We start from the raw sequence: 12,906 nt of genomic DNA on the forward strand, positions 1-12,906 counted from the left end.
TAATCTACGTTGCTAATTAGTTAAAATCATCTATTAGACTTCTAGCCCCCCTGCCCCCTCGAGCCGGGGGCGGGGAAGAACTGAAGAGAAAACAGGTTCCCGCCAGCCCCTTCGTTGTTGCTCGAAGCGGCGGAGGCCAAGCTTTCCCGGGTCCCCGCTGCGCGGGCGGGCTGCGTCCGCGGGGCCGCGTCGGGGAAGAGCGCCAGCTTTCGGGGACGCAGGAGTCCCCGCGGGGCCTGCGTCAGGTGGGCCGCGTCCGAGGCTGCGGGCCGGCAGCCGGGCGAGGAGGCCGCGCCAGCGAGGCGGAGACCGGAAGGGGTCGCGTGAGGGGGGCTGGCCGGGGCGCGGCCTGAAGACGTCACTTCCGCCGCCGCTCCACTTCCTGGTGAGGGAAGGGGCCTGAGGAGATTGGTGCAGCCGGGAGGAAGGAAAGCGGGTGAGGAGAGGCGGCGGCCGAGCGCGCGGGCGCCGGGGGCGGCCAGGGTCGCGCCGGGCCGCCGGCGCCGCCCGGCCTGGTGGCGTGAGGGGCGGGCGCGCCCGCGGGGGCCGCGGCGGGCTCGCCTCGGGGCGCGCCCGGCCCGCGCGCGGCGCTCAGCGGCTGTGCTCTGTGTTGCAGGTCTACCCGGAGCCCCGGAGCGAGGGCGAGTGCCTGAGCAACATCCGCGAGTTCCTGCGAGGCTGCGGGGCGTCCCTGCGGCTGGAGGTGAGGCCGGCGCGCGGGGGGCGGGCGGGCGGCGAGCGCGGCGTCGGGGCGGCGACGGGCCCCGCGTCTCGCCCCCCGCGAAGGGGCGGGGGCTCGGGTGGCTGCGGTGCCGGTGACGGGCGCCCGTCCGTCAGGGGCGCCTTCGGGCTCCGTGGTGCCCGCCTCTCTGCCCTGGGGATGCTCGGAGGACGCGCTTCCAGGCTCGCGAAGCCCAGGCAGGTGTCGGGCCGAGCCCGGAGAAGGAGCGGGCCCCTCCTCCTCCTCGACGCGCCCCTGTCTCCCTGGGCTGTAGGTCAGCCGGCTCTCGTTCGCACTGGACGTTTAGGTTAGACGGTGACCTGCGTCTCGGGGAGCCTTCTGGGCGGAGGTGTCGCTCCCACGTCGCTTAGGACTCTGTCTCTACGCTAAGCGGCGTCTTTCAGCGGCGTCTCTCTGAAAATTCCTCTTTAATGTTACGTTCCCCATGTGTGTGTGTTTCCCGCGCCCCCCCCAAACCCTGGGGTAGTGCTTTAGATCAGAAATGCGGCTGCTTTGTGTCTGTTGGGGTTTAAATCTCGCCTCTTGTGCCTGTGGCTTTAGCACTCTCTGCCTCTGTTTCCTGATCTGAGGGCTGAGATGGATCCTGCCAGGCTCCTAGGCAGCCGTGAATGAAAGCATCTTCAGAGGAACCGCGGCGGGTTCTCATCTTCTGTTTCTTGGGAAGTAAATCTGGAAGCCGTCAGATCTGGGGAAGATTCTATGGAAAGCTTATCTGTTGGTACTGTTTTTATCATTAGGTTGATAGTGCTTGATACCTGTGAGGAAATCAGACTCTGAGGCGATTCCAGAGCAGAGCCGCGGCAGTTGACAGTGGGAGAGACATTGTTTCAGAAGGGTCCTTTCCTCTGCTGGGTCAGCTTGGTCTTTTTCATCGAAGGTCCCTGTCAGGCTGTGATAATGAATGTTTGTGGCGGTTTTTGCTTTTTCTTGGTTGTTGTGGAATTTTATTATCCTTTCCAAACTATTGAGGTGTTTTTTGTGTGTTTTTTTTAATCATTAAATTTGAAACTCAGTTTGTACTTAGATATAATGTGACGTTTCAGTGTAAGGTTTTAAGGAAAGAATTGTTTTTTAAAAAGTTGAATTAAAAAACACACACCAAAAAACCCATCCTTAGTTTTCCAAAGGTTACTGTTGAAATTTTATGTTTTTTATATTTTTGTTGAAAAAAAAAGTTCATCTTGAAATTTACTGTTTTTTAACATTAAGAGCTCATTTAAAGATGTTCTAGAAGAGACATTGTTCACTAACACATCCTAAGCATCTAGAACAGTGCTTGGCATTTCGTAGGCCTTCCATAAATGCTTGTGATTGATTGACCTTGAAGTTGTAGTTGGTATCAGATGTTTCACTTTATGTATAAAAATCAATTTTGACATATTTTGTGCAAATTTTTAAGAATATCTCTTCTAGTAAAGTTAACATAGAGACAAGTTTAGTTACCATTCTTTCAAGCTCAGTGATAAGTCATACTTAGAACTTTCAATTAAATGAGAGCTTATAATAGTAATGAAGCAGATCAGAAAGCCCATACACTGTGTAAGCACTCCTGAGAAAGGGACTCTGTGTGGCATGGACTCCAGGTGGGCCTCCAGACTTGTTCTCATCCGTGATGTGATGGACAGGCCTGCTTCCTGAAAGACGGCCTCACACATGCAGCACAAGTGTGGCTGTTTCCCGGGGTTTTAAAAGAAAAACGTGTGGAAGGGAGTGAGCAGAGAAAGGCTTTGTTCTTTTGAAATACCTTGTAGCTCTATGCTTTGTTTTCACAAAATCCTGGAAGATGAGAGATTGGCAGAAAGCTTTTGAAATTACAAATGTGAACCCCCAAAATTGATAGCTTGAATTCTAGATTAGCTTTTTCTTTATGTAAAGTGTCAAGGTGCTTTTTTCCAGAGGTTTAGACTGAATTGTGCTTGTAACAGGCTGCTTATTTTTGGTGTATGTATTTTCTTGTTTACCACCATTATAAATTATCCACAGATTTCTTAAAAGAGGAATGGAACATCATAATAACTTTATCAGTTATTTTCATGTGAACACATCTTAATACAGTGTGGAAATAAAATATTATGCCCCAGGGAGTGGTTCTGATCATGAATTTTAATTTTAAAGGACTATTGTACAGTTTGCATTTATTGTTAAGCTTTGGAAAACAATTTAGGTTTTAAGTTAGAAAACGTTTTGAAATTTGGAAAATGTAAAAACTTATTGGAAAACCATGTTGAGCAAAACAGCCTATGTGACTTTGATCTTTTCATTTTGCTTATGATTTTTTTTTTTGCTACCCAGTAGGCAATGGCGCCCCACTCCAGTACTCTTGCCTGGAAAATCCATGGACGGAGGAGCCTGGTAGGCTGCAGTCCATGGGGTCGCTAAGAGTCGGACATGACTGAGCGACTTCACTTTCACTTTTCCCTTGCATGCACTGGAGAAGGAAATGGCACCCCACTCCAGTGTTCTTGCCTGGAGAGTCCCAGGGACGGGGGAGCCTGGTGGGCTGCCGTCTATGGGGTCGCACAGAGTCGGACACGACTGAAGCGACTTAGCAGCAGCAGCAAGCATCTTATTTGACTTTTTTTGTTTCTTTCAACAGTATGGAGTTTGATAAGAATTTAGATTTTTTTTTCTCATGTTTCTAATAGTGTAATAAGGATGTAAAGTAACGCTATTTAGAATTATGTATGCCTTGATAATGAAAGTTGGAACTTTCCTGGAAAAGTCGAGTTTGCTGATGAAAGGAGCCAGGCACTGTGAGTGTCTCCAGCTCGAGAATGTTGTGTCTGGAAGCCCCCGTTCACCTGGTACACGTGGAAGGACAGAGCTTGTCCTGGTCGTTGTGAGAGCGCTGCGCACGCTGACCGGGTCCTGTGTGTAGTCTTCCCGTCTCCACCTGGCCCTGATTTCAGCTCTCTGCAGCGTGCCGCTTTCTGCTGTTTGTGCTCCTTAAGGACTGGCACGTGCTGCCTTAGTTTACTCCTTAGTCTGTTGAGTTAGCCCAGTCCTCGTCTTACAGGAAGGAGCCAGAGTGTGACGTCAGTTCTCACTATTAGCCCTGTGAGTGTTCACCGTAATGCTGCTGTTGGGCTTGGTAAGGAATACTCCAGAGGGGGTGCACTGGCAGGTCCTGGGCAGCTGGGGTGGGTGTGAGGGTCCAGGGCTGGCAGGACTGTGCCGGCCCCTGGGGGACCGGCGGTGGGGAGCTGGGGCGCGGAGCTGGCGTTGGCCCTACGAGAGGTGCTTCTGTGCTGCTGCAGGAGGCCTCCTTTCCTGAGCCTGGCGCCGGCCGGAGGTGTTCCAGGGCCACTTTGTAAAGGGGGCGTTCTGGCTGGAAGCGAGTCTGGAGACTGTGTACCACAGTGCCTGTTTCCCGCTGTGTGAGTGATGGAGCTTTGATTTTCTCCCTGCAGAGAGAAGGGAAAGGCATCAGTAGGGCCCTCCAGGGTTGATGGGCTGATGAGGTGGGGAAAGAAGGCGCCTTACGTCCTTCTAAAATTCTCATCTTCCTTGTGTATTTCTGGTGGGCAGATTCTTTATTAAACTTCTTTGTCCTCCTGCTCCGTTCTCATCTAGATTTTTAGCAAGGTCATGATTGAGATTTTGTCCAAAACTATTTAAAAATAGTTTTGAAAGAACTAAAACACGCTCGTGTGGAAACTTGAAACTTGTTGATGTAGGCTTCAGAATTAATTGAAACAAAGACAAACGTGTACAGTCCTTTCCCTGGGAATGAGATGCCCCACCCAGGTGTTATCACCACCTTTGACCTAGATTCAGATGGGTGGGTAGTTCAGCTGTGCGCTTCGCTTTGCACTGCAGGTGTGTTTGGGGCCACAGTCTGTCGTCTTAGCTAGTCATCTGTTCCCCGACTCTACGGTGAGCTGGAAGTGGTAGGCATGATGCAGTGTTTACTGACTGACCGGATAAACTCTTCAAGTCATTGATGTTTTTGCCAGAACTTGTCTTTTGAAGAAGTTGAGAGACAGTGAGTAATTAAAAGCCATTTGGTGGGTGAAATGCACAGCTGTCCTCCGGCCATCTTGCAGGTGCTTGTAAGCAGGGACGCTACGGTTCTGTGCAGTTTGTCCCGCACCCTCTGCGTCACGCTGCTGAGCCTGGCCAGCTCTCCTGCCAGGGAGCTGGTTCCCGCTGCATGCAGGCTGCGTCCCGCGCGCAGACCTGGGCTTCCCTTCCCCTCAGGTCTCTGGGGGCTCCTGTCAGGATCAGCGCCATTCGATAGAAATAGAATGGGAGCCACACCTGTTATTTTAAATCTTCTAGTAACTATATCTAAAAGAAGGTAAAAGAAACACGGAGTTCATTTGAATAGTCCACTGTCTTTAAACTTACAGTGTGCCCAGAACATTCTTACCTGAAGGTGTAGTTGATGAGAAGGTGTGGTGGACGTTACTTCGTTTTTTCACACTCAGTCTTTAAAATCTGAAGTTTTCTCTCACTGAAAGCGTCTCTCGCTCTGAATCGGCTGCACTGGAAGCACTCAGCACCTCACGAGGCAGGTGGCACCCACATCAAGGTGGCACCCTTGAAGTCTCCATCATTGAAGAGGCTGGAGACACACGTCAGCTTGAAGTTGAACGGGACTGACGTATCAAGTAGAGTGTGTGCCGAGCTGTTCCGCGTGTACTGTTTTGTCGAGTCTTCCCAGGTGCCCTGTGGAGAGGGTGTCGTCCCTACTTTGCAGAGGAGGGGATGACAAGGTCTTAGGTCACAGCCCAGTGTGGGAGCGCCGGGATTTGAACTTGGGTTGTGCCGCTCCACTGTCTGCGTCCTCCTGGGCGCACCACACCTGGACTGGGCCAGCCGAGCCGGAATCGTAGCTTCCACTGGTTTCTGTAGCCGCCTGAAGACCACCACAAACACGGTGGCGTCTGCAGCTTCCTGCTTCTCGGCCCTGCAGGGAGGACTGGGTCCCTCGCAGATCCTGATGGCATGGTGGCTGGCTGCGCTCTTGGCAGGAGAGTGGGAGGGCATGGCTGTAGGTCTTGTAGGGGACCTCGGAGCGGGGGGGATGGTCTGGGGGAGATGGAGCAGGGGGGACGGTCTAGAGGGGATGGAGCAGGGGGGGTGGTCTAGGGGGGACGGTCTAGGGGGGATGGAGCAGAGGGGATGGTCTAGGGGGGATGGAGCAGGGGGGATGGTCTAGGGGGGCGGTCTGGGGGGATGGAGCAGGGGGGACGATCTAGGGGGACGGCCTGGGGGGCTGTGGAGCAGGGGGACGGCTGCTGTTGGGTACTACATTCTGTGTGGTCGCGAGCAGAGTCCTGACACATTTGGCGGCCTGCTGCTCTGGCCACAGGAATTCTAGCCCCTCAGTGGCCTGTCTTTTGATCTTATTCCCCTCTTTTACTCCTTTTCCCCCTTTTTCCAAGTCCAGTAAAACAGACTTCTTTGAATATCTTCTAGTTGTCACTTTCCTATTTTCATGTAAAAACAAATCAAGAAAATGCCTGTTGATCTTGAGGAAGGGACCCCTCTCCTGGCAGGCTTCTCCCCATTGGTCTTGGGGAAGGCAGAGTGCCCCCCTTCTTTGCCCTGAGGTGGTTTGTGTCCCTGTGGAGTTCCTCTGAGTCCTGGGAACTAGCAAGAGGACAGGTTCCCAGGGAATCACTGCAAAGCGAAACAAATCCCGAGGCCTCTCAGACCATATTTAGATGTGCGATCCGCATTCTGTATGTTAAAAAAAACTAACTTTCTAGCCAGAATATGCATTTCTGAGCTAATTTGACCCAAATTTTGGACCCGATTCCGGTTGATGTGTCTTGGGTGTTTTCCCTGGTAGTTGGGAGAGCGCTTGGTCCTCGAGCTGAGGGTGCCGGGTCTCCAGCCCACGACCGCTGGTGTCTCCCCCTGCGCGGCAGGGTGACTGACACGCGCGCTCCCGCTCTAGGGAGAGCAGCAGGCAGGCAGGCTGGCAGCCGTGGCTGCGGGGCTTCTGTGCGGGACTGGGGGCCCAGCGGCCCCTGTGGAGGCTCTGCTGTGACTAGTCCCCCAGGGGTCCTTTAAGCTTAGCGTTTGCTTTTGGCTGTGCTGGGTCCTGTTGGTGTGCACAGGCCCCCCATAGCTGCGGCGAGCGGGGGCCGTCTCTCGGTGCAGTGCACGGGCTTCCCGTTGGGGTGTCTCCTCTTGCCGTGGAGCACGGGCTCCAGGCGCGTGAGATGAGTTGCTCTGGGTTGTTTGGGATCTTCCCAGACCAGGGGTTGAACCTGTGTCCCCCGCATTGGCAGGCAGATTTTTATCCCCTGGACACCAGGGAAGTCCTGGTGTGTGCTTGGCATGAGGGGTTGGTGGCGTTGGGAGTAGTCTGGCCGGGAGAGGGGGCCGTGTGTTTCCCCCAAGCCTGCGGGAGAGCCAGGGAGCCTGCCTGGCGGAGGAGGCACAGAGGGAAGCTGCTGCTCTTCACTCTTCCCGGTGCAGGACCGGGCTGGCCCAGCCGCGCTGGGACTTGAGGCGTGTTGAGTGGCAGTGACTGAGTGGACAGGGGGCTTGTGGGATGGCTGGTTTGAGTCCTGTTCCCTGAGGCCTGCAGAGGAAGGCTCTGTGCGTGACGAGTGAAGTACTTCCCTGTCTGCTGACGTGTGGAGCTGGGGGGCCGGTGAGGGGGTGCAGGAGAGAAGCTCGCGATCAGCCCGTTGCATTTTGGAAAGTTTACAGTCAGCAGAACAGCCGGGAGATGAGGGTGGACGCCCTGTGCTTCCACACTGTCCTTGTGTAGACGGTGCCCTGGTGTTCAGTCGCTGAGTGGTGTGTGAACCCGTGGTTCCTTCGCTAACTATTTAACCCTCACGTGGGCTTTCCTGGTAGCTCAGCTGGTAAAGAATCCGCCTGCAGTGCAGGAGACCTGGCTTTGATCCCTGGGTCGGGGGATTCCCTGGAGGAGGGCGTGGCAACCCACTGCAGTATCCTTGCCTGGAGAACCCCATGGACAGAGGAGCCTGGCGGGCTGCAGTCCCTGGGGTCACAGAGGGTCGGACACGACTGAGCGCAGCACAGCACCCCCGGGGATACTCCAGGATGTGCCCAGCACGCACGTCTTCAAAACGAGGCCCTCCTGTTGCGCCGCCACGTCAGGCTGGTACCGCCCAGGCGTGCCCAGGCGTTTCCGCTCTTCTGGCGACGCCTTCCCTCCTGCGGTCCCGGGTCTGCAGGGGCCTCTGCGCTGCGTCCACCCAGGGGTCGTGTGCTGCGCTCACCGGGCCGCGTGCCATTGCTCTCCAGCTTCCCCACTGCTGTCCTTTGTTGACCCCCTTGGTGTTGAGGACTCTGGGTCGTTGCCCGTGGAGCCCCCACAGGAATTCCCTGAGCCTCCTCTGAGGCTGGTGGCCCCTTGCTCCCTCCTGCGGTGGATTCTTTGTTGCTGTTTTCATCAGTAGCGGCTGCTTTCTGTCATCTCAGTGAAAAGCTGGGAGGGATGGGAGTCAGTGCGTGCTTGCAGTGTGCCGTCTTGATGCGCTTCTCACAGTCTGGGTTTTGTCACGACTTGATCTGAGTGTTAGCGCGGTGTGCTGCTTGCCCTTTTGGCCCTAAGCGTCCGCGCCTCACCAGCCATCAGCCTGAGGAGTTGCCGGGCACCTGCTCAGACCCTCTGTCTGGCGGCTGTGCAGTTGTCCTCCGGGCCGGTGCCGAGCCGCCCTCCTCTGCGGGCGCTGCCCCGCTGACCTGTGTGTGGGTCGGGGGGCCCAGCGACTGATGCGGCTCAGTGCTCTGCTCCCGTCTGGAACCTCTGTCAGAAGGCCTTTTGGAGCCTTGGTTTCCCCTTTACGAGGTGAGGTTGGGGTGAAGTCCGCAGCATAGCGCCTGGGGCCGCAGAGGCTGCTCCTGCGCGTCTTCACACCTGGCGGCGTCTGTCTGGGACTGACGGTGCCTACGGGGGCGGAGACGTCACATCCCTTCCATGCGTGGGTCCTGCTGCCTCGCTCCTCAGGACTCTGTGCTCCCTTCTGCCCCAGCCCTTCCTGGAAATGCCTAAAATATTTGGTGTCTCTTTTCTTGAGTAAGTGGTCCCTGTCCTTGTGTTTAGGTGTCGATACAGTGGAATCCATAGAATTGAATGTGATCTAATTGTCATTTAAGGGAGAAGAAACAGGGGCACATAGGGTGAACGTGCTGTGTATCGATAGAATCCATCATCGAACTTTAATTTTATCCCTAGGGTGTAGGAGTAGGTGGAATTAAATGCAGAATCTGCAGAAGCCGAGAAAGAGAACATTCTCTGCTGGATTTCTGCTTTTCACATTTCCCCAGCAATATGGACCATTTGCATTAAACTTAAATAGCACAACTTATTTAAGATTCATTTTTTTACTCATCTTGTTCTAAAATCACAAATTCCACTTGACAATGTGATAGGGCAAGATTATATTTTTAAACTTTGAGAGCGACACTCCAGAGCTGTGCCAAAAGTAACAATTTCTTGTGTCAAAAATAACTTTCTCCTAAATTCATCAGTGGAGCTGACCTGTCTGGTTGCATTTGGAATGCTGAAGCTGCCTGAGTTGGGACGGAGCTGTGTCGGCCTTCCGCGGTGGGGGTCCTCTCCCTGAGGAGGGTGGAAGGAGGGCTTCTCCGCACTGCCTGGTCTTCTCTCTCTGGCACCCCAGCCGTGGTGGCGTTGTTGAGGTGTGAGTCGTCGCTTTTGCAGTGGTGTGGCCAGGCGGGTCAGCGTCTGCTGTGGCTGTGGCACCTGGTGAGACGGGGCGGGTGTGTGTGTGTGCAGCGCTGGTGGGAGCAGCTCGCTGCTGCTGTGTTGCTCCTGGGTCTGGCGGTCAGTCCCGAGGTGACCTTTCCTGCCTGCTCTGAGTCCCAGCTGCGGGCAGGTCTCCAGGAGGTGCTTGCGTGTCATCACCTGGCCTTGCCCGGCTCTCTGCGCTGCCCTGCCTCTCTGGCCTCTCGGCTGTGACTCCGGCAGGGCCCATAGGTGTGGCCGAGGTGGCGGACTTGCTGGCTGTGGCGGGGGGCTCCTGGTGGCCTCGTAAAGGACCTTCCTGATCTTCAGCCCACGTGGAGACAAGCCGAGTCAGGAGATGCCCGAAGCTTCTGATTTTGTGCCCGTGGTCCTTGCTGTTCTTGACTCATTAGTTATGCAAACCAATAATTGTTTTTTTTGTTTACGTCAGTTTGAGTTGGGTTTCACTTGCTTACCATTGGAAGGTGCCTGACTGACAAGCTCTTTGTTACATGAAGTATAACATTATGTGAAGTTTGCTTTTCTGTTATTATATGGGAGACTTTCCTGACTCTCGTACCATCTGTGAGCCTGGAAGCTAAGGCAAAGCCGCTCGCCGGTGTTGGGGTGGGGAGAGCCTCTCGGATGGGTGAGCTGGGCGCCCTGCCGTCACCTTGCGGGTGGGGGTGCCCCGGCCGCTGTCAGGCGTGCCAGCGCTCCGCAGGCCCAGTTAGCAGGAGTGGCAGCTGGGTTTGAGGAAAAGAGGGTGGCCCAGGAGGTGGGAGCCCATAGAGGGCCTGGGGCGGGTTTCCCGCAGGGACCCTCCCTCCTGAAGGGGGGCTGTGGCCCTTCCCGAGACGCAGAGGGTCTGGTGACTGGGGCCTGCCCGAGGGAGACAGAGCCACGTGCCCAGCAGGCCGCAGGCTCCTGAGCCACGGCTTGTGGTTGGGCGTCTGGGTGTTGGGGTGACTTGTTAGGTCGACAGGTGCCCTGGGCCCTGGGCAGGGCCCTGTCTCCCTTCATCTCTGGACCCCACCCTCCTTCACAGCTCGAGTGGCCCCTGCAGAGGTGCCGACGCGAGGGGGAGAGGGGACGTCTCCTGAGAGAGCCCGAGCCCTCTGAGGGCGAGCCGGGGACCTGGGGTCTTTCTGGGAGATTCCCTGAGCAGGTCTGTGGAGCAGCTGTACTCTCTCTTCAGGAGCCAGCTCTACTGGGGGAGACGTGGGTTTATGTCCTGCTCTTACCCAGAGGAGGCTTGCCCACCAGCAGCCTGCACGACTCCGTGGCTGACCACTCGGCAGGCGTGTCCTGCCCGTTGTGCTGGCTGTGGAGACGGCGTGGGTGTGCTGAGTGGCCTCTTTATCCTGGGGTTCAGGCCGGGGGAGAAGTTCCCGAGCGCCGTGCCCTGCTTATGCTGGAAGGTTCCTGAAGCTTCTGCTGGGACGTGAGGGCAGTGTCCTGTTCAGAGTGGCTGCTTGGGCTGGCTCTTGTTGGCCAGCGGCAGGACAGCGGGTGGGGGCGCCCACCCTGCGCCTGGGGAGGGGCCGAGCGGAGGCTGGGAGACTGCAGTCAGACGGGAGCCGGAGGGCGGCGTGGTCATCCTCTGGCCGGGGGCCTCAGAGCTCCTGCTCTGGTGGGCGGGCCACCCTGACCGAATCGCCCCGCCGTGGGTGCTGGTGGCGGCTGGCGTGTGGCGCCTCATCTCTTCCTCAGGGATGGGTGAGCCCTCCTGTGTCCGGTGTTAGTTCAGGGACCAAGCCTGATACCACGTGTGATGCTAAGTGTAAGGAAAGAGCGTGTCAGAGGGTGGTGTAGGGAGCGAGCGTGACGGCTGGGAGGTCGAGTTCGGCTCAGGCGCGTGACGGTCCGGCTTAGCCCTCCCGTGCAGTGTCCAGTGCGCTCGGCGGCTCCGGGCGCTGGGTGCTCGAGAACCTGCCTTCTCTGCTGCACAGGTGGGGCTGGGCGGGTGGACTTCTGTCTGGGAGCCTCGGTGCCCTGATGGGACTGAGGTGACCACTGGCAGAGGGTCCACGGGCGGGCAGGCTTGTCTCCGAAGCGTGAGTGCCCCGGGGTAACTGTGCACTGTTATTCCCACTTTCTCTGAACCCTAAGATTTTTTTCTTCTGTTGAATACATTCCTGTTTCAGGAAGTAATTGGTTATCTTTCTCTAGAGAAGCCCTTTAGTCAAAACATCTTTGACTCAGAATGTGCGTCTTCCCCTCTCGGTGGCAGGCGCTTGTCTGGTCTCATTGTGTAGCTTCCTGTTGAGAAGTGTGGTGTGTGTGTGAATTCACTTAAGTTCTGACATCACTTTGGAGCCCATTGGTGGGCTGCTTCAGCCAACCAGACGCTTCCTGGTGTCCAAGTAAGATATATAGTTCTGGAATAACAGGAAACTTCAGCTTTCAACATCCTGTTTTTCTGGGTTTTGTGACTCTCTGCCTTACCACGATGAAGGTTAGTAGATACTTTTATGTATATTTTTTCTTGCAGAATACTACAATTTGAATTTTCCAAGCTCTGGAATTAGGACCTGAGAGCTGAGACTGCCTCCTCCCACCTTTTCCAGGAGAAGGAGCTTTTGTGTTCTGACAGAAGGGAGTGGAGGCCTGTTCAGGGCCCTCCTTTTAATAAAGAACTCAGCCAGCCCATTGCAGATGTAGCTGCACACGCCTGCCTGAATCACGGTCTCCTCTGACTTGAATCTTGGAATCACGGGGATTCCAGAGACTGTCCTAAGGGGTACTCGTTTTCATAGGCGGGCAGGATCTGGCATCACGAACGTTTTATCTCCTGCTCCATCCGCGAGAAAGGTGTGAGCAGTGTCGCAGAGTGCTTGGCTGTCTGAGTTCACGACTCTTCCCCTCTCCCAGCTCTGTTTGCGTTCCTCTCTCAACTTGGGTTTAATGGCCTCCTTTCTGGAGCTGGTTTGTTCAGCTCTTGGATTTTCTTTCTTTGGTTCACATCTAAGCTCACCTCACGAGGATGTTTACTCATCTCAGAAGGTAAAGCAGGAGAGTGGGCCAGAGACGGCAGTGACTGTCGAGATTTGGAGCAGCCCTGTGTCCTGGGTCTGTCCTCACAGAGACCTTCCGAGCCGTGGCGGGGAGGTGGGATGGTGGGAGCCGGGCGGGTTGCTGCCTTCTTACTGTGTGCGGGCCGTTCTCTGGATGTGGGGGGTGAGGGCTGCGGGGCGGGTTTCAGTTTCTGCAGCGGCCTGTGCGGGGACTGTGCAGTGTGCTGAATCCTCCGGGGCTGCGCAGGGGGTGGGAGGCAGGAAGAGGAGCCGGGCTTCCTGGCAGGATGTGAGACGCAGGAACCGTGAACCAGCTGGGGCAGAGGTGGTGGGCGACCTGCAGAGGACGCCGTTCCTGGGATGGCTGGCTGCCGGAGGTCACTTTTGCCCCGGTGAGAGAATCTTTGAAGTATGTTATCCTAGTTTTCATTTTGACACATGAACACATCTTTCTGTTACCTGCA

The 12,906-nt window shown here is 55.6% G+C and overlaps 1 protein-coding gene across 8 annotated transcripts in view; it reads left to right on the forward strand.

Moving 5' to 3' along the window:
- Positions 1–12,906, forward strand: part of ARHGEF7 (Rho guanine nucleotide exchange factor 7) — a 103,158-nt gene that overhangs the window by 29,733 nt on the left and 60,519 nt on the right. For 3 of the 8 annotated variants that reach the window (XM_069602455.1, XM_069602450.1, XM_069602449.1), the window contains exon 2: positions 617–703. The exons of 2 other annotated variants lie outside the window; for them this stretch is intronic. In XM_069602455.1, coding sequence (XP_069458556.1) covers positions 617–703 — 87 coding nt within the window. Of the gene's footprint in view, positions 1–344; positions 437–616; positions 704–11,821; positions 11,884–12,906 lie in introns of those variants that run through there. 3 more of the 8 variants (XM_069602453.1, XM_069602452.1, XM_069602454.1) reach the window with 2 other exon arrangements.

Source organism: Ovis canadensis, chromosome 10 (genome assembly GCF_042477335.2).
Source record: "Ovis canadensis isolate MfBH-ARS-UI-01 breed Bighorn chromosome 10, ARS-UI_OviCan_v2, whole genome shotgun sequence".
In the NCBI taxonomy this organism is placed as follows: Eukaryota; Metazoa; Chordata; class Mammalia; order Artiodactyla; family Bovidae; genus Ovis; species Ovis canadensis.